The 26,998-nt window shown below is 41.2% G+C and overlaps 1 protein-coding gene across 1 annotated transcript in view; it reads left to right on the top strand.

Annotated features, from left to right (window-relative positions):
* The window catches only part of LOC144681805 (nicolin-1-like), a 42,678-nt gene that overhangs the window by 14,166 nt on the left and 1,514 nt on the right, over positions 1-26,998 (top strand). The window contains exons 4-5 of the mRNA XM_078543821.1: positions 2,674-2,793; positions 15,109-15,168. Of these exons, the coding sequence (XP_078399947.1) occupies positions 2,674-2,793; positions 15,109-15,168 (180 nt within the window). The remainder of the gene's footprint in view (positions 1-2,673; positions 2,794-15,108; positions 15,169-26,998) is intronic.

Raw genomic sequence — 26,998 nt, 5'->3', positions numbered from 1 at the left:
CAAATACTTAATTTGTGAATAACCTGCCAAATGGGAAAAACATGAAACCATATCTTACATCTGAAATAAAAATCTGAATCTCTTTTTAGTTTTACATTTTTTGAGAATTTCAAACCCATCAGTGTGAGGGATGGAACATCTGATTTGCCCAGTGTTATTTTAAGCACTTAGAGGAGAGTCATAATATGAGGCAGATGTAAACTGAAGCTTCTTTCTATTAGTTCAACAACGTGTTTTAACCTCAGTTTCAGAACACCAGTTTAATATTAATTTCTACTACATCAGCTATTCTTGTGGTCCTGGAGTGAGATTACCAGTTTAATACCAAACTTGCAAAGATTACCTTTTGTTTGTATGCTAGTAATTATGAATGTAGATACAATTCATAGTTTAAAGACTGAATGTTTATGTTGGATTTGTACTTTAATCTGGTTGAACTCAGAATGCTGTGCTGTATGTATATTGATAAATCGTTTCCTGAAATCCTTGATATCGTACTGAATCATACAATGGTTTTGGGACAGAAAGAGGACATTCAGCCTGTCATATCTGTGCCAGCCTTCTGCAAAAGCAACTCACCTAATCCCACTCCCTCGCCTTTTCCCCATAGCCCTGCAATTTTTTGTAATAATTATCCAATTCCCTTTTGAAAGCACAATTGAACCTGCCTCCACCACATTCTCAGGTAGTGCATTCCAGATCCTAACCACTCATAGCGTAAAAAGGTTTTTCCTCATGGTTCTTTCGCTAATCACCTTCAATCAGTGTCCTCTAGTTACATTTCTCCATATCTACTCTGTCCAGACCCTTCATCATTTTTAACACCTCTGTTAAATCTCCTCTTAATCTTCTCTTCTCTAAGGAGAAAAATACCAGCTTTATCAATCCATCCACATAAGTTCTTCCCCTGGAACCATTCTCATGAATCTTTACTGCACTCTCTCTAATCCCTTCACAACCTCCCTGAAGCAGTGAGACAGAACCGGGCATAATATCTGGTTGAGACCAAACCAGTATTTTATACAGGTACAATATATAATAACTTATTTGCTTTTGTACAATATGTTCCTATTTATAAAGCCCATGATCCCATCTGCTTTATTAACCACTTTCTCAACCTGCCCTGCCACTTTCAATGATTCGTGCACATATACCCCCAGGTCCCTCTGCTCCTGCATCACCTTTAGAATTTTACCCCTTATTTTATATTGCCCCTCTTTGTTCCTCCTTCCAGAATGTGTTCCTTCACAATTCTCTGCATTAAATTTCACCTGCCACTTGTCTGCCCATTCCATTAACCTATGTCCTTTTGAAGTTTATCACTATCCTCCTCAGTTCACAATAATTCCAAGTTTTGTATCATCCGCAAATTTTGAAATTGTGCCCTGTACACCCAAGCCTAGGTAATAATATATATCAAGGAAAACAGGGGTCCTAATATCACCCTTCGGGGTCCCCACTATGTACCTTCCTACAGTCTATAAAACAACCGTTCACCACTCCTCTCTACTTTCCATCACTTAGCCACTTTCATATTAATGCTGTTATTGTCCCCTTTATTCCATGGGCTGTAAGTTTGCTGATAAGCCTGTTATGCAACACTTTATCACTTAATATTTGAAAGTCCATGTACACTACACCAATCACATACCCTCACCGACCCTCGCTGTTATCTCATCAAAAAACTCAAGTAAGTTAGTTAAGCACAATTTGCCCTTAATGCTGGCTTTCCTTACTTAGCCCACAATTACTCAAGTGATTATTAATTTTGTCCCAAATTGTCATTTCTAAAAGTTTTTCCATAATTGAGTAAAACTGACTGGCCTGTAGTTGCTGGGCTTATCCTTGCACCCTTTTTTGAACAACAGTGTAATATTTCAGTTCTCCAATCCTCTGGTATCACCCCTGTATCTAAGGAGAATTGGAAATTATGACTAATGTCTCTGCAATTTCCACCCTTACTTCTGTCAATGTCCTTGGATTCATCTCATCCGGTCCTGGTGATTTATCAATTAACGATAGCCAGCTTATCTGATACCTCTGCTGTAGAAACAGCCCCATTTCTATTGGCAACTAGAAACCAGTCAGTGTGGATTTGTTAAGTATGGTTTCTATACTCCCTGGATACATTTTAAAACAATAGTGCACATTTGAATTAATACATATTCAGTTCTTTTTGAAGTCACAAGCACCAACTTCCCCAATAGCTGAGAAAATCAACATAGGCCATGAAAGCAAATTATTTACGTACAAATAAGGACATGAAATGACAAGTTGCTTAATTGAGACTATCCCATCCCGGCATAACTTAAACACACCATCAATCCCCACCAGCTCTCCTGCAATCGCTCTCCTGTTCTATGAGGGAGAAGGAGCGGGTATCTCAGTTGCTTAGCCTGTCAATAGTCAAAAGGTATGACTCCTCTAATAATGAGCTGCTTGGTGTTTTTTTTGTTGTCAGAGGCATGGGATCAAAACGCCTCTTGCCTCCAGCTCTTGAAGTTTGCTGCTAACTTTGGAGCTTCTATTGGCAGCAAATGGACAATGTAATGCACTGCTAGTGTTTCCAGCAGTAACCAGAATTATTACTCTGTAGTAAGACTGTGATTTTGTCAGGCATTTGTATACAAGTTGTTAAGTTGACTGACGATGTATATTGGGCTTTAATCGTAGATGCTGCTTGAACCAGATGAGGTAACGACAGTGCGCCTAATCCTGCGGCAGCCATCTCCAGTTTGGCTGAACTTTACAATAGAAGACATCAAAATGTATGAGTGTGACCACAATAAGGATGTAAGTATCAGTATTGAGCATCTCTTTTATTACAGCCACCCTGAAAGTTTTTAAAACATGTCTTTGGGACAACACAGAACATGAATAACATGAAACATGTTAACATGGAAATTGGAGCCATTCTAATATAGGGACTCATGACAAGTGGCAAAAGATAAATAGAATTTCTGCAGTTTGATCCCAAGAGATGCTTTCTCACACCTTAACACATTCCAGCAAGCTAAGGGAGAATATCCCCACACCTCAGAGTCAAGAGAACGAGCAGCTATCATTTCGTGTCATGGATTCCTTCATCAAGGTCGAACACAGCTATAGAACCCCCACTAAAAGAAAACATTTTAGGATGTTTATGAATTATTTCATTATGCACCAATCAACAGCTTAATAATGTAAGTTCCACCTTGGGTGCGCAGTTGAGAATTTAAACCAGCTTGAGGGAGCAATGGGGGAGGCGGTGGCAAAGTGGTGTTGTCACTGGACTAGCAATCCAGAGGCCCAGGCTAATGCTCTGGGAACACAGATTCAAATCCCACCACAGCACTGGTGGAATATAAATTCAATTAATAAATCTGGAATTAAAAGCTAGTCTCAGTAATCATGGCCATGAAAACCCATCTGGTTCACTGATGTCCTTTAAGGAATCTAAATCTGCCGTCTTTACCAGATCTGGCCTTCACGTGATTCCAGACCCACAGCAATGTGGTTGACGCTTAAATGTCCTCTGAAATGGCCTAGCAAGCCACTCAGTTGTATCTAACTGCTACAAAGCCTAAAAGGAATGAAACAAGATGGACCACCTGGCATCTACCTAGGCACCAGAAACAGTAATAGCACACCCAGCCCTATCGACCCTACAAAGTCCTCCTTATTAACATCTGGGGACTTGTGCCAGTCCAACAACAAGACAGATCCACCAGAGATGACAGCACAGTGGTATACAGTCAGGAGGGAGTTGCCCTGGGAGTTCTCAACAGCTGATGAATCAGTACTCCTTCATGTTGAACTCCGATTGTAAGAAGTACTGAAAGAGGCAAGGATACAGAATACACTCTTGGTGGGGGACTTCAATGTCCATCACTAAAACTGCCTCAGTAGCACCACTGTTAACCAAGCTGGCTGAGTCCTAAAGGACATAGCTACTAGCCAGGGTCTGCAGCAGGTGGTGAGGGAACCAACAAGAGGGAAACACCTACTTGACCTCGTTGTCACCAATCAACCTGTCGCAGATACATCTGTCCATGACAGTATCAGTAGGCATGAGCACTGTTTACAGAATCCAAACTGGTTGGTGAAGTCAAAACCCAAGATCCAGAGCTTTTCTTTTCTGAGAGAGTTTAGTGACTTTGTTCAGTCTTATACCTCCCCTCCCACACCCAGTGTCCCAGCTATCCCCTATTTATATGTGATCAAAGTACTTAATTAAAGAAAGCCTTCACCCTGTGTATCTTAACAATATAATTAACATACTTTTAACAACCACCACACAGTCCTTTAGAAGACGAAGTCTCGTCTTCACATTGAGGATACCCTCCATGTGTGACACTACCACCTTGCTAACTGGGGTAGATTTCAAACAGATCTAGCAACTCAAAACTGGGCACCCATGAGGTGCTGTGGGCCATCAGCAGCAAAATTGTATGCAACACAATCTGTAACCTCATAGCCCAGCATATCCCCCACTCTACTGTTACCATCAAGCTGGGGAATCAACCCTTGTTCAATGAAGAGTGCAGGAGGGAATGTCAGAAGCAGCACGAGGCATACCTGAAAATGAGGTGTCAACCTGGTGAAGCTACAAAACAGGACTACTTGCATGCTGAACAGTGGAAGCAGCATCTGAGAGACGGGGCTAAGCAATGCCACAACCAACTGATCAAATCTAGGCTCTGCAGTCCTGCCACATCCAGTCGTGAATGTTGGTGGACAATTAAACAAATAACTGGAGGAGGAGGCACACAAATGTCCTCATCCTCAATGATGGGGAAGCCCAGCACATCAGTACCAAAGACAAAGCTGAAGCATTTTCATCCAGAAGTGCCGAGTGGATGATCCATTTCAGCCTCCTCCTGAGGTCCCCAGCATCACAGATGCTAGTCTTCAGCCAGTGTGATTCACTCTACATGACATCAAGAGATGGCTGAAGGTACTGGATACTATGGGCCCGAACAACATTCTGGCAATAGTACTGAAGACTTGTGCTCCAGAACTAGTCGTGCCTCTTGCCAAGTTGCTCTACTACAGCTACAACATTGGCATTGACAAGGCAATGTGGAAAATTGCCCAGATATGTCCTGTTCACAAAAAGCAGGACAAAACCAACCCGACCAATTACCACCCCATCAGTCTACTCTCAATCATCAGAAAAGTGATGGAAGATGTCGTCAACAGTACAGTCAAGACCATGAGATGTAGGAGCAGAAGTAGGCCATTCAGCCCATCGAGTCTGCTCATCCATTCAATGAGATCATGGCTGATCTGATAATCCTCAACTCCACTTTCCTGCCTTTTCCCCATAACCCTTACTGATTAAAAATCTATCCATCTCCGCCTTGAATATACTTAACGACCCAGCTTCTACAGCCCTCTGCAGTAAAGAATTCCTCAGATTAACCACCCTCTGAGAGAAGAAATTCCTCCTCATCTCTCTTTTAAATGGGTGACCCATTACTCTGAGATTATGCCCTCTGGCCCTAGACTCTCCCACAAGGGAAAACAAGCTCTCAGCATCTACCTTGTCAAGCCCCCTAAGAATCTTATATGTTTCAATAAGGTCATCTCTCATTCTTCTAAACTCCAATGAGTACAGGCCCAACTTGTTCAACCTCTCCTCATAACAAAATCCCTCCATACTCGGGATCAGCCTAGTGAACCTTCTGTGGACTGCCTCCAATGCTAGTATACCTTTCCTTAGATAAGGGGACTAAAACGTTTCATAGTATTCTAGGTGTGGTCTAACTAATGCCTTGTATAGTTTTAGCAAGACTTCCCTACTTTTATACTCCATTCCCTTTGACATAAAGGCCAACATTCCATTTGCCTTCCCCTATTACCTGCTGAACTTGTATGTTAGCTTTTTGGGACGCATGCACAAGGACTCCCAAATCCCTCTGTGATGCAGCCTTATGCAGTCTTTCTCTATTTAAATAATATTCATCTCCTCTATTCTTCCGGACAAAGTGCATAACCTCACATTTTCCCACGTTATATTCCACCTGTCGCTTTTTTGCCTTCCCACCTGTTTTTGTATCATCCGCAAATTTGGCAATAGTACAGTCACTTCCCTCATCTAAGTCAACAATATATATTATAGATGATTGTGGCCCCAGCACTGATCTCTGTGGCACTCTACTAGTTACAGGCTGCCATCCTGTAAATGCACCCCCTAATCCTAACTCTCTGTCTTCTGTTTGTTAGCCAACCCTCTCTCCATGCTAAATATACTACCCCCGACACCATGGGTTCTTAACTTATTAAGTAGCTTTACATGCGGCACCTTATCGAATACCTTTTGGAAATCCAAATATATTACATCTACTGGTTCCCCTTTATCTATACTGCTAGTTACCGCCACAAAAAATTCTAATAAATTTGTCAGGCATGATTTCCCCTTCATGAAGCCGTGCTGACTCTGCTTGATTAGATTACATAATTCTAAATGCTCTGCTATTATATCCTTTATAGTTATAGTAGACTCTAACATTTTCCCAATGACAGATGTTAAGCTAACTGGCCTATAGTTAGCTGTTTTTTGTCAAGTGGCTCAATTTGGGTTCCACCAGGGTCACTCAGCTCCTGACCTCATTACAGCCTTGGTTCAAATATGGACAAAAGAGCTGAACTCCAGAGGTGAGGTGAGAGTGACTGCCCTTGACATAAGGGTAGCAGTTGACTGAGTGTGGCATCAGGGAGCCCTAGCAAGACTGTGGTCAATGGGAATAAGGAGGAAAACTCTCCACTAGTTGGAGTCATACCTAGCACAAAGGAAGATGGTTACAGTTGTTGGAAGTCAATGATCTCAGTCCCAGAACATCACTGCTGGAGTTCCTCAGAGTAGTGTCCAAGGCCGAACTATCTTCAGCTGCTTCATGAATGACCATCCCTCTATCGTAAAGTCAGAAATGGGGGATGTTCGCTGATAATTGCATGATGTTCAGCACTATTCACGACTCCTCAGATGCTGAAGCAGTCCATGCCCACATGCAGCCTGACCTGGACAACATTCAGACTTGTGCTGATAACTGGTAAGTAACATTCACACCACACAAGTGCCAGGCAATGATCATGTCCAACAAGAGAGAATCCAACTATCTCTCCTTGACATTCAATGGTATTAGCATTGCTGAATCCTCCACTATCAACATCCTGGTGTTACCATCAGCCAAAAACTGAACTGGACCAGCCATGTGAATACTGTGGCTACAAGAGCAGGTCAGAGGCTGGGAGTTCTGTGGAAGGTAACTCACCTCCTGACTCCCCAAAGCCTGTCCACCATCTACAAGGTACAGGTGTGATGGAATACGCTCCACTTGCCTGGAGGAGTGCAGCTCCAACAACACTCAAGAAACTTGACACCATCCAGGACAAAGCAGCCCGCTTGAATGGCATCACATCCACAAACATTCACCCCCTCCACAGTGGCAGCGGTGTGTACCATCCACGAGAAGCACCGCAGGAACTCCTTTGACAGCACCTTCCAAAACCCCAACCACTACCATCTAGAAAGACAAGGGCAGCAGATGCATGGGAACACCACCACCTGGAAGTTCCCCTCCAAGCCACTCACCATCCTAACTTGGAAATATATTGGCGTTCCTTCACTGTCACCGGGTCAAAATCCTAGAACTCCCTTGCTAACAGCATTGTGGGTGTACATACACCACATGGATTGCAGTAATTCAAGAAGACAGCTCACCACCACCTTCTCAAGGGCTGTTAGGGATGGGCAATAAATGCTGGCCTAACCAGTGACGCCCACATCCCATGAATGAATTAAAAAAGCCACACTGCCACGCATACAGAAAATACTGGAAATGCAAAACTAGCATCTGAAATGGTAAAAGCGAAACTGGCTCGGGTTTTGTGTGGAGACTTTCCTCAGAACTGGATAAAGGAATACATGATAATCCCTTTTTAGCACTGAGAAAAATCATGAGGAAGTGGAATATATCAAATAAAAAGCTCAAGTCAAATATGTAAATACTATTATAGAGAGACACGTAGCAGGTTTAACAGAATCATGTTAATCACTTTACAAAGCTGAGAAGGTACCTGGTGGAGTCAAGTTATGAAAGAAACAAAAAGGCAAAAGATGAGATAAACAGTTCCAAAATGAAAGAGAATGAAGTGAAATATGAACAGAAAAATGGGAGAAATAGCTTTAGTCTGATGTTGCTCATGTTTAGACTAGAGGATTGTGAATTACTGAGAAGAAAGGTGGGATACAGGCTAAGCTTCCCGATTGTAGCATTGCCAGGGCTATTTCCTGCAGTACAATGCAAAACCTAGGCTAATGTTCCTGAAGCTTGGTTGTGGGTTAGTTGGATCAGTGGCAAAAACCTAATCAAAAACGTTGGGGTGAGAATGGGAGGAAGCAGACCAAATGGAGATCCTTTTGGTCTCCCCAATATGTAGTAGCTGACTGCAGTACCTGCAGCACACTAACAGGCTGTGTGGTTCATTTTACCATGCACAGCAGTTTGTTAAATATAAACTTGATTTTTCCCACAATTCCAATATGGCCTGTAGCTAATATATTTAATTACAATTAATTAGAGGTTGGAAATACAAGATCCGATAAAAGAAATTTGATGAATACAATCTATAAACTTGTTTAAATTACAGAAGTCTGTAATATGTCAATTTACCCTTTCTAAGAACTAATAGGACCATTCAAAAAATAAGATCTCTAATTTTTAAAGCCAATGTCCTGTTTCTTGATGTGATAAATTCAATCTAGTCAGTGTGTTAAACGTTCTGTACCAATACGTTGTATAATGTGCCTGCCGTCAAGTAGAGAGCTCTACAAACTGAAACAAATTGATTTCTTAGTTTGCTATTTCTGCTGAAGTTGTGATTTTTCAGACAGTTATATTACATTCACATTTACTAACCATCTGTATTTGGATTTGACAACTTTTTTTGAACCCCTAACCATGCCACTCATGTAAAAGCAGTAAGACAGTCAGCATCCACTGACCGAATAAAAGGACTCCATTAAAATTAAACAACTGATAATCAAGTTTACAAACCAGGTTTAAAAAATAGGAGACCCAAAGGTGAGTTTTGACATGGGGTGAGTGGGTGGGGGCGGGTGGGTGGGTAAAAGTGAATAGATTGACACTTGTTTGGGTAGTAAGGCCACAAAGAAAGCAAATCAAGCACTCTGGTTTATTTCTGGAGGAGTAGATTTGAAAAGTAGAGGAGTTATGCAAAACTTGTACTAGACCACATTTGAAGTACTGTGTACAGTCCTGGTCACCATGTTATAAAAAGAAGGATGCAAAAGAGATTTATAATGATGATACCAGAAATGTGAGGTTATATTTATATTTTGACCTCTGAGGAGAATGGTTGGGTCTAGGGCACTACCCTGAGGAACTTCTACAGCGATGTCCTGGACTGAGATGATTGACTTCCAATAACTTTAACCATCTTCCTTTGTGCTAGATATGACTCCAACCAGTGGAAAATTTTCCCTCTGATTTCCACTGACTTAGGTTTTGCTGGGGCTCCTTGATGCAACTCTATATAATTAGGGGGTTGGATAGTGTCCTCTGCAGCCACGAACAAGAATCCCAAAGGATATGTTACTTGCTCGGTGCCAGCGATATCCCATTTTGGCTGGAGAGGAATTTGGAAAGGGAGGGGGGAATCCACTTGTTGTGGTCCATGTTGGAATAATTGACAAGTGGGAATAGGGAGGAGGTCCTGCTGAAAGAGTACCTGGGAGTTAGGACCTCAAGAGTAATAACCTCTAGATTATTGCCCCACCTATGTGAAAATTGGCATTGGAGCAGACTGATTAGGAGAATTAACATGTGGCTGAAGGTATGGGCAAAGTGAGGTGACCTTTAATGGGACACTGGTACCAGTTCTGGGACAGGAAGGAACTGTACTGATGGGATAGGGTCCACCTGAACTGGGATGGACCCATGTCCGAGCAGAAAGGGTAAATAAAGAAGTGGCAAAGGCATTAAACTAGTAAGAGGGGAGAGTGATCTATAAGAACCATCAGCAGCTAAAATGTAAACAAAACAGGCAAGAGAACATAGGATAGAACAAAATAAGGGAGGACATTTGATGGTAAGAGAATAAGTAAAATTATAGAACAGGAGTCAAAAAAGATGGTTAAACATAAAGTGAGAGGTAATCCTATTAAAAATTAGTCTTCTCTTTGTCTGGCGGAGGGAACAGTTATAGTTCGATGTCGAGATTAACAATCTATTCACCAGCTTCAACTGATGTAATGCGAATGGTTGTGATGGCACCAGGAATGAATCTTTCAGGGCAGGAGTTCAGTATGTGGATGATGGTCTGAGTTGGATGACCACAGTCACAACTTGAACTGTTCCTCATATTCCACTTGTGGAGCAGGTAGCTGCATCTCCCCTGGCCCATCCTCATGTGGTTGAGGATTGTCCAGATTTTCTGTGGAAGGTTGAAACCAGGGACTTCACCACTCGGGTCAGTTACAGGGTTGTGGTTGGTGATGTTTGCGGTCAACCAAGAAGTGTGCCATCAAGAGTTGGGGCTGTCATCAGGGTAGGATGTGGAGTGTATTTCAGTAGGGAGTGTATTCCAGTGGGAGTGCTTTGTTGGCTGTCAGCTGATGGTATTCTTTAAAGAGGATGTTTTCCCTGCGAATATCAGAAGGTTGAATATGTGCTTGCACAAGAAACCACTTGGACTGTGTTAGTCTCGATGTTACAAAAATAACCCTCATGACTTCCTGGAAGCAGATACCTATCATGTTTGTGTGGTGGCTCCTGAGCCAGGTTAAGCAACAGTGTTCTGCTGTTGGATAGACCATGGCGAATGAATCAGTACGTAGCATATTAGCTCTGCTGCTCCAGCTGGTATTCACCAGTTTCTATCTGAGATTCACTCCCATATTGACCTTGCCTCCGATGTTCTGGAGGTGTTGCCATTAGCATTAGACCAGCGTGCGATCAAGAGTGTTGGCGTTGGGTCCTGGGTGAGTGGCTGGCCACAGAACTGGGCATGAAGTTCTACCCTGGCCTTTGAGTTATTCAGGTGGAAGGCTGAAACAACAGCCTTGGCAGCATTAGGTCAAAGTCTCCATTTTCTGAAGTAAGATTCCAGAGAATATAGATCTTCTGAGTCTTTTCTCAATGTCCTGGAGTTCCTTAGCCTGGAAAACCAGGGCCAAGTCGTCAGTTTATGCGAAGAGCTGTGACTTTGTGGGATTGAAGTCACTGGTATGTATACTGAAGCGAGTCAGTGCAAGGACAGATCCCTGTGGGAGTCCATTGTTGGTTTTGAATGGGCAGCTGGTTTGATCTCCAAGTTGTACATGGAACTGTTGTTTGCTGATCATGAAAGAGATAGTAGAAGCATTAATACTCATATTTAATAATTTGTTAGGAAAGGTACAGTGCCAGTGGACTGCAGTGTAATTCCGATATTTAAGAAGGGGAATAGAATATGTCCAGGGAATTATATACCAGTCAGCTTAACATCAGTGAAAGGAAAAATAATGGAATCTTTCCTAACAGCACTGTGCATGTAACCTCACCAATTGGACTGCAGCGATTCAAGAAGGCAGCTTGCCGCCATCTTCTCAAGAGCAGTTAGGATGGACAACAAATGCTGGCCTTGCCAGCAACATCCATATCCCATGATAGTATTAAAAAAGGAGAGAATAAAAGAACACCTAAAAATGAGAAATATAATAATGAACAGTCAGCATAGATTTCAAAAGGGAAAACCTTGCTTGACCAACCTTATTGAATTTTTTGAAGAGGTAATAGGGAGAATCATTATGCATTAGATGTAATTTTATCTGGATTTTCAAAAGACCTTTGACAAAGCACCCCATAATGAATAAGATTAGAGAATATGGAGTCACTGGACATGTGGCAGAATGACTTATTTGCTGGCGTCAGGACAGAAAGCAGAGAGTGGGAGTAAAAGGTAGTTATTTGGAATGGCAGAAGGAAGGAAGTGGTGTTCCACAAGGATCAGTGCTGAGACCACTGTTGTTCACAATTCACAATGACAATTTGGATTTTGTTATCAAAAATACAATTTCTAGATTAGCAGATGACACCAAATTGAGGGAGTAGTCAATACTGAGGGGTGGGGAGTATGGAGGTGGGGTGGGTGGTTGGGGTGGCGTGGTGGTATTGTGGTTGTTGGAGGTCAATCACCTCAGCTCCAGGACATCACTGCAGGAGTTCCTCAGGTTAGTGTCCTAGACCCAACCATCTCCAGCTGCTTCATCAATGACCTTCCTTCCATCATAATAAGGTCAGAAGTGGGGATGTTCGCTGATGATTGCACAATGTTCAGCACCATTCGCGATTCCTCAGTTACTGAAGCAGTCCACGTCCAAATGCAGCAAAATCTGGACAATATCCAGGCTTGTGCTGTCAAGTGGCAAGTAACATTCGCACCACGCAACTGCCAGGCAATGACCATCTCCAACAAGAGAAAATCTAATCATCGCCCCTTGATATTCAATGACATTACCATCGCTGAATCCCCCACTATCAACATCTGGGGGGTTACCACTGACCAGAAACTGAACTGGACTAGCCATATAAATACAGTGACTACAAGAGCAGGTCAGAGGCTGGGAATCCTGCGGCGAGTAATTCACCTCCTGACTCCCCAGAGCCTGTCCACCAACTGCGAGGTACAATCAGAAGTGTAACTTGCCTGGATGAGTGCAGATCCAACAGCTCTCAAGAAGCTTGACACCATCCAGGCCAAAGCAGCCCACTTGATGGGCACCCCCACCACCTGTAAGTTCCCCTACAACCCACTCACCATTCTGACTTGGAAATATATCGCCGATCCTTCACTGTCGCTGGGTCAAAATCCTGGAACTCCCAATAATTGGCATATGATGTTGCACAGACGCAGTGTGAGGCAGTACATGTTTGTAGGAAGAATAAGGAGGTCACTTATTACTAGGAAGTTGCAAGTCTAACTGGTGAAGAGGAAGACTGGGATCTCTGAGAACAAATACACCAATCAATAAAAGTTGCACCACAGGTTAGTAAGGCCATAAAACAGAACAAAGTAACCATTAGGCTTTATTTCTAGACGAATCGAATTGAAAAGTAGGAAAGTTATGCAAAACCTGTATTGAACCTTGGTTAGATCACATTTAGAGAATTGCTTGCAATTCTGGTTGCCATATCATGGAAAGGATTTTTTTATTTTATTTATTATTTCATGGGATTTGGGCGTTGCTGGCAAGGCCAGTATTTGCTGCCTATCTCTAATTGCCTATGAACTGAGTGATTTGCTAGACCATTTAAAAGTCAGCCATATTGCTATGGGTCTGGAGTTACATGTAGCGTAAGGATGGCAGGTTTTCTCCCCTGAAGGGCATTAGTGAACCAGATGTTTTTTTTACAACAAGCAATGATAGTTGGCATGGTCACCAGTAACTTTATATTCCAGATTTATTAATTCAATTCAAATTCCACCAGCTGCTATGGCAGGACTTGAACCTATGTCCCCAGGGCATTAGCCTGAGCCACTCGATTACTAATCCAGTGACATTACCACCATGCCACCATCTCCTTTGTGAGGCAGTGGGGAGGGTGCAGAGAAGATTTTGCAAGAATGATACCAAAAATGTGTGGATATAATTATCGGGAAAGGATTGACAGGCTGGGTCTTTTTTCTCCTGAAAAGGGGTGATCTAACAGAGGTCTTTAAAATTATGAAAGGTTTTGAAAGAGTTGATGCAGAGAGAATAATTCCTCTTGTGGGGAAGAGTGTAACCAGAGTCCATCAACATAGTATAGTAAGCAAGAAAGTCAACAGAACATTCATAAGAAACCTCTTTACCCAAAGAGTACCTGGATGAATGCAGCTCCAACAACACTTAGGAAGCTCCACACCATCCAGGACAAAGCAGTTCATTTGATCGGCACCCCATCCCCATCAATGGTTTGGTTGAGTGGGCGGAGAAGTAGCAAATGAAATTCAATCTGGAGAAGTGTGAGGTAATGCATTTTGGGATGGCAAACACAGATCCTCCTCCCACTCCGCTGATCAGTTCTTTGGGCTTCTGGGAGGACTCTGGTAGGCTTAGGTTTTCCTCCAACATTAAGGACTGAGTGGTCCCTGTGTCCTGGAGCAGTACAACGGAATTGCTCACATTTTAGGACAGGTAGGGGGACACAGTTCATGAAAGGACAAAACTCCAGAAGCTCTCTGGGAGTTTGTCCAACTCAGACACACATCGTGCCATGCCTTCCAAAGGTTAAGTTTCTGTAGTGAGAGTCTCTGCCTGCTCTGCTGCAGTACCCATTGGGGCGTCCTTTGGGGGACTACTCATATTAGACCTACTGGCTTCCCTCACAATCTCTAGGACTCAGTTCTGAAATGGCCTATTTTATTGAAATGAGATCGTAACGGTTTCCGGAGGTTCTCCTTTCTGGCTGCAGAAGGGCTTCTCGCGCCCTCCTTTGTGTTTTCTTTTCTGGGTGGAGGGAGGCCTTTTCTATCTAGATCACCCTGCTTATCTTTCCAATGTTCATGCTGAAGATGGTAGGGGAGGAAAATCATTCCTACTTCTAGTCACTTTCAGTGATCCTTTCTGTAAGTATGTGTGGTTGCATCTTTGATGAGAACAGATTCAGCTTGGCTGTGATGCTGGCCAGTGTCATAAATTCTGCTGACTGGTCATTGTCAAGGTACAGAGACGAAGATGCTCACCTGGGTGAGAATGCAGGACTACCTGAGCCTGTGGAACTGTACCCGAAGGATTTGTAATCCATGTGTAAGAGAAAAGGGAATAACATTGGGAGCACAGGTAACAATGGGATCAAAATGAAGATGAACAACACGCATAATTGAAATGTTTTAAATTCTTTTTCTTGCATTTTATGTGTGCTTTTATTTTATTGGGTTAATATTCTTCAACCAGTTTAAGCAATTATAATTGTAATATTGATTATTTCAGTGATACTTGCAAAAACCAAAAACAGCAATGGGCCTGGGAGTTTCCTCAGATTAGTCACAAATTAAGGGTTAAAGTTGTGCATCTTAACTAAATAGATTTAGTATTTCCTTATTAACAGGTTGCATGTAATTATTTCTATTTTACAAAAGGTACAGGGACCATGGCTTTCTCAGCTCACTCCTCTAGAGCGACCTTTGAACTTAAGCGACGTGAGTATGATGCAGATTTTTACAGCTTGAAATACAATGGCTCCATAAAGCTTCGGAAAGAGCAAAGAGTCAGTGTTTAAAACTCTAACCTGCTTCTCCTCTATTCAGATGTCCTTGAATCCCTGCTGTTTATTTCTTTCACTTGCAGTTTTTGTTTTTATGTCAGACTCCTTCTTTTATTTTTGATTTCCAGGATTCCCCAAACATATTTATCCAGTCTCTGTTATCTCTAATTCGGTAGTTCTCAAACGTTTTTGGTTGAAGGACCCCTTTTCAAATGGATTAATAATCATTGACTCCCATATAAATTATAATATATAATATTTATAATGTGAAAGTGCTACACATAAATAATGTTTTAATAATGTTTTTAAGAAAACACTTATTTTCTTACCAGTATCAGTGAGTATCAGGGCTTCTTACTGCAAAGTCCATCTATCCTTGTGTCATGAAGGTATAATAATTTTCATAATAGTTTTCTAGTTTATTGTAAAGTAGGTTTATGGGGGTAAATAATTAGGTCTGTCTGTGTACATGATTTAATGTTTCATTTTGTAGCCAAGCAGACTGCAAGTTGAAGTTATCAAAAGAAGTAAGGTGTCTTTAATATGCTGATAAGTAAACATGGTTGGGATCTTAGCATGTATTAGGGGAAAATTAAAAATGCTAAAAGAGAACACTGTAAGAATTTACTGAAAAACCCTAAAATCTCCAGGCAGACATGGCTCCTAAACATATTAAGAGTTGAAGATTACCAGACGAACATTGCACAGCCTTGAGAGTCAGACTGGAAGACACAAATTAGATTAGGTGTACTCCCCTCTCACATAGGGAAGGGGCAGATGGTTTAAGCTTAGATATGGGAAGACATACAATGGGCAAAGAGAGGGCTTTGATGAAACACAAACAGTCCTGAGTTGTGAGGACCAAGATCTTTGCATACGTGTTTTAATTTTGATTGGATAATATAATTATGTATACCTCCTTTAGAATAATTGGTTAGCAAAATCACATGTTTATGTACTCAATGCTTAAGAGCGGTGTGTTGGTTACCGATTGGATGTATTCAAATGTACTCAAATGTATTATTATAAGAAAAAGTACAAAAGTAATGAAATGTAATCAGTCAGGGAGCTGGGTCTTCATTCTTAGGAATGATTGCGGCTCCCTTGCATATGCTTGAATAAAACCGGTTAAAGGAAGCCTGAGTCTCTGTGGTCGCTGTGTAATCGGGGATTGTAATTTCTCCTCTTCAACTGGCCTATGTGGTAGTTGCTGGATTGGAGGGAGTACCGTCTTCAGCATGTAAGGTGTAAAGAGAATTTGCATTTTTAGATAGATGAAGGGGGATTTGATTTTCAAAGGGACCTCAGTCTGTCTACAAATAGCCAGACAAGCAAGCTAAGGAGTGTGTTTATTTTTCTCAAGGACTACTGACAATATATAGTGGCAATATGAAAACATTTATATTATGAGAAAGGTAAAGTTCCAAAGAGAAATGGAAACAATAGATTTTACATATTCAAAAGGGAGAAACATGTATAAAAGAGAATGAGGCCTGGCATTCAGTTTCACTGTTAAAAAGTTTCATCAATATGTACATAGTCGTCATTTTAATATTATAATGGACCACAAGCCATTATTAGAACTATTTGGTGAAGACAAGGCTATACCCCCTATAGCTTCAGCAAGAGTACAAAGATGGGCGTTGATTTTAGCAGCGTATGAGTATACCTTTATTCTTAGACCAGGGAATCAAATTGCAAATGCAGATGCACTCCATCATTTACCCTTGCAAGTAAAAGACGAGGATGTCCCAATTCCTCAGGAATACGTCTTGTTGATGAAATTCCTAGACTCATCACCGATATGTGCTAAGCAAATAAAAGATTGGACAGACCCAGACCCAAAGTGAGAAATCAAGTTCTTCATGGTTGGTCACAAACACAAGAGTCTGATGAAATTAAACCGTATTTCCAGAGAAGATACGAGATAACCAGCCAAGAAGGTATTTTATTGTGGGGAGCTCAAGTGATTGTTTCTCCAAAAGGACAAAATCTATTGTTATCTGAACTTCACAGTGCACACCCCGGAATTTCTAAAATGAAGACAATAGCTATATGTGGTGGCCAGGAATGGATGGAGAAATAGAAAACTTGTTGACACCGCATACAACTTCTCACTAAGTACAAAAATTACCTGCAACAGCTTGGTTACAACCCTGGGAGTGGCCAGGAAGGCCATGGGTATGAGTACACATTGACTATGTGGTACCTTTTTTGGGAACAATGTTTCTCCTTATCATAGACTCTCATTCAAAATGGATGGATCCATACGAAGCGAGGTCACCCACATCTTCAGCGACAATAGACAATCTATGACAAAGCTTTGCTATAAATAAATTACCTCAATGCTAGTATCAGATAATGGAACAGTATTCACAAGTGCTGAATTTAACCGATACAAGCCTCAATGGTATTGTTCATGTGAAAACATCTCCATATCACCCTTCTACAAACGGACTCGCCGAGAGAGCAGTTCAGATATTCAAATCTGGTATGAATTAATTATCTGGAGATTCAATTGTGATTAATTTAGCACAATTTCTTTTCTATTATAGGACCACCCCTTATTCGACGACAGGTGTCACACCTGCATAATTGTTAATGAAGCTCCATCTCCAATCGAGACTGAGCCTAATCATGCCAAACTTTGCAGGGGAAGGTAGAAAGAAAGCAGGAAAGTTGGGACAGAACATTTCATGTAGGAGATAAGGTATTTGTGAAAGATTTTAGAGAAGGACCAGCATGGTTGTTCGGTGAAATAAGTGTCCGAAGGGGACCTTTTTTCTACCATTTGAAAGTCTGAGATCGAATAGTAAGGAGACATGTGGATCACATACGAAGTGGAGAAACCAAATATCTGGAAGTGATTCCACCAGTGCTCGAGACTAAATCAATATTTGCTATTGAAAGAACTCAACCAAGTACAAATATATTTGAAGGGCCTACTGTACCTGAAAGAGTCGAAGAAACAAATTTAGCGGTACCTACTGTAGAACCAGATGCTCAGACAACTTCAGTAAAGGAGATTCCAAAGCAAACTTCAGAAACTGTAGAGTTGAGATGTTCTACACGCATAAGGAAACCCTCAGAGAGACTGACATTGTAAATAATTGATCTGTGTAAATAACTTGATATCTTGAAAAATTGTAAAATGTATTTTTCAGGAAAGGGGGAGGGATGTAGTAATCTGATATGTAATATACCTTTAAGACAAGTATTGGAATGTAAGATCACATGATCTTAATATCCACTAGCAAAGTAGTGCGGGCTATCTCTATGTGAAAGAGTGTTGAATTACTCACTGATGAGTGAAGACAGGGTTTTATGTTGTGAGCGCACAAGTGTAGCTGCAGAGTTTAGTTTATAAATAAACAGCGATCTCCTGAACTTCTCTGTCTCTGTACCAACTTGGTCACCCCGAAACAAGCGTGCAACCCGGATCCTTTAGTCCCTACAAACCAAGGGCACTGGATCTAACAGGAAGGCACTGTAAGATCTAACAGAAGTGTGTGAAGCCTCCAGTATTTATGCATAAACCTGCTGTCTACAGAAACCGAAGCTGGAGAGAGCCATTTTGAATTCCGCTGTCCAGGGTATTGTGTTAATTTGCTAGACGTGTTTAAAATCTAAAATCTATTTTTTGATTGTTACCTTAAAGGGGGTGTAACTGGGAGTCAGGTTAATTAGAATTTTAGGAGTTATTATAGTAGTAATTTATAGTTCTCTGTATGTGCTTGAAATCTCTTTTGTTAATAAATATTTCAATTTATTATTTTAAATCTCTAAAAAGTCTCAGTGGACCTATTACTTCTGAAATCAGGGCACGGGTCTCGAAATAAATACAAATTGCAAAACCGTTGTGATAGCACGATCAAGTTTCCCTCATGGATCCACACCATCTGCCGAGTCATAACACCTTGGCAGGAGCATGGAGAGAACAGGAGCCCAGGGAGAGCAGAACTCGAAGAAAACACTAGAGGAGCAGGGGGAAAGCAGAGCACTGTAGGAACAGAACATAGAGAGAACAGGAGCAAGGGAGGTAGGTAGAAAAGGAGCCCGGAGAAAGCAGGAACCCAGAGAGGACAGAAGCTGGGGGAGAGCAGGAGCCTGGAGAGAGCACAAGAGGAGCAGGATGAGAATAGGAGCATGGGGAAGAAGACATACCTCCTGGAGGTTCCTCACTCGTTTTCTCTTGATCACAATACCCATGGAAGTCACCCACATCACAGGCCTATAGGTTGACTAGTGTAATGGCTGCCTAGAAGACACCCCAATTTTTAAAAATTCATTCATAGGATGTGGGCATCGCTGGCTAGGCCAGCATTTATTGCCCATCCCTAATTGCCTTTGAGAAAGTGGCGGTGAGCTGTCTTCTTGAACTGTTGCAGTCCATGTGGTGTAGGTACACCCACAGTGCTGTTGGGCGGGGGGGATTTCCAGGATTTTGACCCAGTGACAGTGAAGAAACGGCAATATATTTCCAATATATTTGAGCGGCTTGAAGGGGAACTTATAGTTTTTGCAGTCACAGTATCGGTGCTACTGCAAGGAGAACTTGAGAACCATTGACCTTAATTAATTTGCCAGGTATCAGCCAATTAAAAACGAAGTTACTCAGCCTACCTTATTATTCTTCAGTTATTTGGCCGTCATCAGTTCTGAAACCTTGCTGTAGCACCAATGCAGTGACATACGAAATAGGAGCAGAAGTAGTCCATCCAGCCCCTCGATTCATTCAATAAGATCATGGCTGATCTGTTTGTGTTTTGAATTCCACATTCCCATCTACCCCAGATAACCTTTGATTCCCTTGCTGAACAAGAATCTATCTACCTCAGCCTTAAATATATTCAATGACCTTGACTCCACCGCCTTCGGAGGCAGAGAGTTCCAAAGTTGCATAACTTTCTGAGAGAAAAAAAATTCTCCCCATCTCTGTTCCAAAAAGGCAACCCCTAATTTTAAAACAGTGCCCCCTAGTTCTGGACTCACCCACCAGAGGAAACATCCTTTCCATATCCACCTTGTCAATACCGTTCAGAATCTTATATACTTCAATCAAGTTACCCCTCACTCTTCTAAACTCCAATGAAAACAAGCCCAGCCTGTCTAACCTGTCCTCATAAGACAACCTGCTCATTCCAGGTATCAATCTAGTAAACCTTCTCTGAACCGCCTCCAACGCATTTACATTCTTTCTTAAATAAGGAGACCAAAACTGTAAATAGTATTCAAGATGTGGTCTTGCCAATGCCCTGTATAACTGGAGCATAACATCCTTACTTTTATGCTCAATTCCTCTTGTAATAAAGGATAGCATTCCAGTAGCTGCCTTAATTACTTGCTGTACCTGCATACTAACTTTTTGTGACTCATGCACAAGAACACTTAGATCCCTCTGTACCTTGGATTTCTGCAGCCGCTCTCCGTTTAATTAATACTCTGCATTTTTAATCTTCCTGCCAAAGTGAACAACTTCACATTTTCTATACTCCATCTGCCACTCAACTTATCTATATCTATCTGCAACCTCCTTATGTCCTCTTCACAACATACTTTCCTGTCTATCTTTGTGTCATCTGCAAATTTAGCTACCATGCCTTCATTCCCGTCATCTAAGTCATTGATATAAATTGTAAAAAGTTGAGGCCCCAGAACAGACCCCATTCGTCACATCCTGCCAATCAGAAAAAGACCCATTTATGCATACTGTCTGTTTCTGCCAGCCAGCCAATCTTCTACCCAGGCTAATATGTTACCCCCTACACCATGAGCTTTTAATTTCCGCAATAACCTTTGATGTGGCATCTTATCAAATGCCTTCTGGAAATCCAAGTACAAGCACGTCTACAGGCTCCCCTTTATCCACAGCATATTATTCTTTCAAAGAACTCCCAATAAATTGGTTAAACATGATTTCCCGTTCACAAAACCATGCTGACTCTTCCCGATTACCTTGAGTTTCTCTAAGTGCCCAGCTGTAACCTCCTTAATGATCGATTCTAACACCTTACCAACAATTGACATCAAGCTAACTGGCCTACAGTTTCCTGTTTTCTGCCTCCCCTTCTTGAATAGAGGGATTATATTTGCTACTTTCCAGTCTAATGGAACCTTTCCAGAATCTAGTGAATTTTGGAAAATTAACACCAACACATCATCTACCTCCTTAGCCAATTCTTTTAAAACCCTAGGATGAAGTCCAGCAGGACCTGGACAGTTATCAGCCGCAGCTCCATCAGTTTGCTCAATACTGCTTCCCTATTGATTGTAATTTCACCAAGCTTCCCGCTTCCTTCCACTTCCTGATTTACAGCTATTACTGGAATGTTTTTGTATCCTCTATAGTGAAGGCAGAAGCAAAATATTTGTTCATTTCATCCACCATTTCCTTAATATTTACTATTAACTCCCCACTGTCACTCTCTAGAGGACCAACATTCACTTTACTTACTCTTTTCCTTTTTAAATACCTGTAGAAACTCTTGCTATCCATTTTCACATTTCTAGCTAGCTTCCTCTCACTCTAATTTTCTTTCTCCTGATTAACTTTTTAGTCATTCCCTGTCGTTCTTTATATTCTAACCAATTATCTGACCTGCCACTCATCTTTGCGCAGTTCTATGCTTTTTTCTTAAGTTTGATGCTTTCCTAACTTCTTTAGTTAATCACGGTTGGTGGGTCATCCCCTTAGAACTTTTCTTTACAATTAGAATGTATTTATTGTGTATTCTGAAATATCCCCTTAAATGTCTGCCACTGCTTTTCTATTGATCTATCCCCTAGCCTAGTATCCACGTTCACTTCGGCTAGCTCAGCTTTCATGCCCACATAGTTGCCCTTATTTAAGTTTAAAATACTAGTCTTAGATCTACTCTTCTCCCTTTCAAACTGGAAGTAGAATTCAATCATATTGTGTTTGCTGCTATCTAGGGTGTCTTCACTCTGAGGTCATTAATTAATCCTGTCACATTACACAGTACCAAGTCCAATATAACCTACACTCTAGTTGGTTCCAGAATGTACTGCTCTAAAAAACTATCTCAAGCATTCAGTGAACTCCTCATCCAGACTACCACTGCCAGTCTGATTTTTCCATTTTATATGTAGATTAAAATCACCCATGATTATTCCCACCCCTTTATCACTAGCACCCAATATTTCTTCTTATATACTTTGTCCTACTGTTTGTTTACTATTAGGGGACCTGTAGACCACTTCCACTAGTGACTTCTTTCCCCTACTATTCCTCATCTCCACCCAAAACAATTTGACATCCTGATCTCCCGAACCAATGTCAACTCTAACTAATGCACCAATGCCATCCATGATTAACAGTGCTACCCCTCCGCCTTTACCTAGCTTCCTATTCTTCTTGAATATCATGTACCCCTCAATATTCAGGACCCAATCCTTGTCATTTTTTAAAATTCATTCATGGGATATGGGCTTCGCTGGCTGGGCAGCATTTATTGCCCATCCCTAGTTGCCCTTGAAAAGGTTTATATGAAGATGCAACCATGTCTCCGTAATGGCTAGCAGATTATATTTATTTATTCAATGTGCTCTATCAATTCATTTACTTTGGTATGACTGATACGTGCATTCAGATACAGAGCCTTTAGTTTGGTCTTTTTGTTAAATTTGTAACATCTAGTCTTGACTATTGGTGTATTCTTAGGTTTTATCTCTCTGTCCCTTCATGCTATCTAATGACGCTCATTTCCCATATTACTATTATTAACTACAGCTTTGAATCTACCCCTTGATTTGCCACATCTACCCAAGCTTGATTCCTCGCCCTTCCCCTCCGCGCCCCCCCCCCCACCCGTTTAGTTTAAAGCCCTCTCTTCTTCCCTAGTTACGTGTTTCGCGCAAGAACAGACATCCCAGCACAATTCAGGTATAGACCGTCCCAACGGTACAGCCACCACTTTCCCCAGCACTAGTGCCAGTGCCCCACGAGGGCACCTTTGAGGTTCTGTTTCTTAATTTGGTATCTAGCTTCCCATGCGGACTATGCAGAACCTCCTAACCTCCTTCCTTTTCCTTCCTATTTGTACCTACATGGAACTCGACAACTGGATCCTCCCCCTCCCACTGCAAGTTCCTCTCCAGCCCTGAGCAGAAGTCCCAAACCATGGCACCAGGCAGACAACACAGCCTTCTGGACTCTCGCTCTTTGCTGCAGAGAGCAGTGTCAATCCCCCTCACTATTGCTGTCCCCTACTACCGCTACATTCCTGTTTGCTCCCCCGGTTTGAACACCTTCCTGTAACATGGTGCCATGGCCAGCCTGCTCATCCACCCTGCAGACCTCACTTTCGTCCACATAGATTGTGAGCACTTCAAATCTGTTTGACAATTGCAAAGTCTGAGGCTCCTCCACTACTGTCTGCTTGGTCCCTTTACCTGCCTCGTTCACAGTCACATCCTCCTGTCCTTCACTGCTAACTAAAACAGATAACCCTATTCTAAGGGGTATGACCGTCTTTTGGAACAAAGTATCCAGGCATGTCTCCCCCTACCTTATGCTGTGTATTGTCTGCAGTTTGGCTTCCAGATCAATAATCCTGATCCGGAATTCCTGTAGCTGCTTACACTTTCTGCAGAAGTGTTTCTCCTGGATCGCCTTGGCGTCCAAATGCTCACACATTCCACAGGTGCAACATAACACCTGTCCTGCCATTATTACTTATGTGAATTAGTTAACTTAATATAATTACTCACTTAATTAACTCAGAATAATTTCTATGTATGCCACACAGACCACCAAGGGAAGTCCCTTCTATTTGACTCGCTATCGTCTATCTATAGCCTATCCCTCTTAATTTGTGGCTTAGTTCAAATTATCTGTTCATTTGAGTTGGACTCATGCTCTTAATTTAAATTGCTTAATTAAAATCACCGGATTTTGAATACACAGATTTAGTTATATATATTTATATCTATACACAAATGAAAAGGTTTGAGAGGAATGGCCCAATATCCTGAATGAGCAGTCACAAGAAAAAAATACAAAAATAGAAACAAAGCTGGTTATTTTACACTGTATTTTCAATCTTGAGACAAAAACAGGAGGCAAGAGTTGTCAATCTAGAGAAACTTTCAACACAAAGAATTTTTAACTTCTGATTAACCTTCTAGTAATGTTTTAAGAAAACAGGTATTTAGTTACAGATATCGGTGAGAAGGGTATGCCTGCTTCTCATTGCAGAGTCTGTCTATCCTTGGTGTGATGTTTGACAGTGATACTTGTAAATCATTCTCCACTTCCAGGTAGGACCTGTTCTTCATCTTCATTGCTGCCATTAACAGAGAATGATGTTTCGGAAAGGTAGCAACACTTTCATCACTTATTTGACTAACTCTGGACACTCTACAGCAACAGATCGCTAAAAATGGGAAGGTGTTTGTTCCTGAAACATAATTTTAAGTGAGCATTCGCACCACGGTCCCACTAACTCCGCTTCTGTTGTTCACATTGAAAATAGATCCCAAACCCAATCTTACTAACCTGTTTATAATTTTCAATTACCAATATAAACACTGAAGTATTCTGTCAATGTTGCAAGATGAGCAATGATCCTTTCTTTCACAGACTCAACTCTATTGTGTTTACATCCAGAAGTTATCAGTAGTGGGAATATATCTGAAACTCCATTGCTCAGTCTGGTTTTCCAAATATCAATTCTCTTCCTAAATGATACAATTGAGTCACTCACTTCAATTATGGTTATATTGCCCCTTATGTGGATAGATCCAGCAGGTTTAAAAATGTCAGCAAGGTATACAAATTTCGTTATCCATAATTGGTTAGAGATGTTTTCAGCTAATGCAGGATTGTGCACAGAAAGAAAAGCCAACAGCTCCCTTCGTAGCTCAAACTCTTCCTAAAACTCGGCTGCATGGTGATCAACATATTTAAGTGTAAAACAATATTTTTTTCATATCCTGCATCCATTTCAGAATAGAGTTTAGCAAATAAATGTGAATTCACAGATCTGGACTTCACAAAATTCACAGCTGTCACAGCATTTAACACAGCACATAATTTGGACTCCATTCTTTTTCAAGCGAGAACTTGGCAATGCCACATATAATGTGTCATGATTACATGTGGATTTATTACAGCTCTTACTCTTGCAACAACATGATTCCTATTGGCTATCACTGCGACAGCATCTTCTGTGCAAACAGGGATGCAGTTCTCCCACTTCAGTTCTGTTTCCAGTAATATTTCATCATCCATTGCTCATTCTGGTAACACCTGACAAAAGTGAAAACTTTCTAAAACTCCCCCCAGCCAAACAGCGAACATAGTATGCTGCACTCCCAACATCAGTTGTCTCTTTTATCCGAATTGCAAATATCTCTTGAACACTGCTTGATTCTTCTACTAACTGAGTCATTAGAAAGTGGGAAAGTCTTCAACTTTTGTGCTGCGTCTTCACTCACCATCACTTTGCACATTTCTACAGTAGCTGGAAGAATGGTCTCCTCCCCAATCATATGGGTTTTCTTGCTTCTAGCAATCCAAAACACTGTTAAGAAGGAAGCTGTCAGAGCTTTATTCCAGAACCAATGTTACATTTGTCATTTGAGTTTTCTGACAACTGTGTTCTTTTTTGTGGTTCAAATAAGTTTTTTGATTTATTTTTCTATTCTAGATGTTTTGTTATGAGGTGTTACTTTGTTTTTGCAGGTTTCATTGCTTCATTGGACAAAATTTGTAAGCACACAACACATTACAGCTGTCTGCCACTGAACTCCATAGATCCAAATTCTATATAATTGTGCTCATTCTTTATTTCTCACTTATTTCTTTCTACTGGACTCAGCATTGTCCATAGCTTCAGCTAAAGCATTTGCAAAATCAGAATGAGGTTGTTTCACTTTTTCATTTTAAAGTAATTTACTCATGTTATATTGATTAACCTTTTTAAGAGTATTTGCGTTGTACACAGGCACATAGTTGTCAGAATGACAAAATGTATTCTAAATGTAAATATTTATTTGTTTTTGTTTGCTCTGTACGGCAACTATGAGCTACTGCAGTGCACCATTGCGCAGTTTTTCAGGACTAAACAAGGAGTTGTTATAGTTATACTCAATAACAGTGCCGGCCTCAGGGAAAATAGTGCCCTAAATGAACTTGTACTTTAATGCCCTTTTTTTGAGTTTAAGTAAGTAGTACTTAAACCTTTAAAGCACTCCCCTTGCTTGAACAGGGCTGAACTCACCTGGCGCCCACCATCAGCCTTGCTAACTGTGGCTTTACATGACGATCTTAGTGGCGTTCTCAGCTGCATCATGCATGCTCCCCTCCAAAGTCAGACAATGTACTGTGTTTAACAATTACATATTTTGTGATTCCCATTATCCTTACCTTTAGTCCTCCTAACAAAATAGACTCCTGCAGCCTCTGTCTCCTAGTTCAGTATTTGTAAAGGACGCTACAGGTTGTTTCTTTCATAACATTTTATTTCTTGGAGTATGTAACTACATCTGATACAATTTTTAAAAATATAACTTCGTTCTTTTGTTAGTCTTTTAAGAAATAAATATAATCCACCTGCCCCATTTGCCCTTCTCCATGTATCATATCACCCACCTACCCTCCGACCATCCACATCCCTGCTCCCACTTCCTGTTCTTCACCACTTGCTCAGCACTAAGTTGGAAATGGTGTTTTATTTATAGAAAGTTTATTACTCTATTTTATCGTGCTATAGCAGGAGACATAGGAAAAGAAGTAGGCCATT

This window comes from Cetorhinus maximus, chromosome 6 (genome assembly GCF_964194155.1).
Source record: "Cetorhinus maximus chromosome 6, sCetMax3.hap1.1, whole genome shotgun sequence".
Taxonomy (NCBI): Eukaryota; Metazoa; Chordata; class Chondrichthyes; order Lamniformes; family Cetorhinidae; genus Cetorhinus; species Cetorhinus maximus.
The sequence above is the reverse complement of the archived record's forward strand: the minus strand, read 5'-3'. Positions and strand labels throughout refer to the sequence as shown.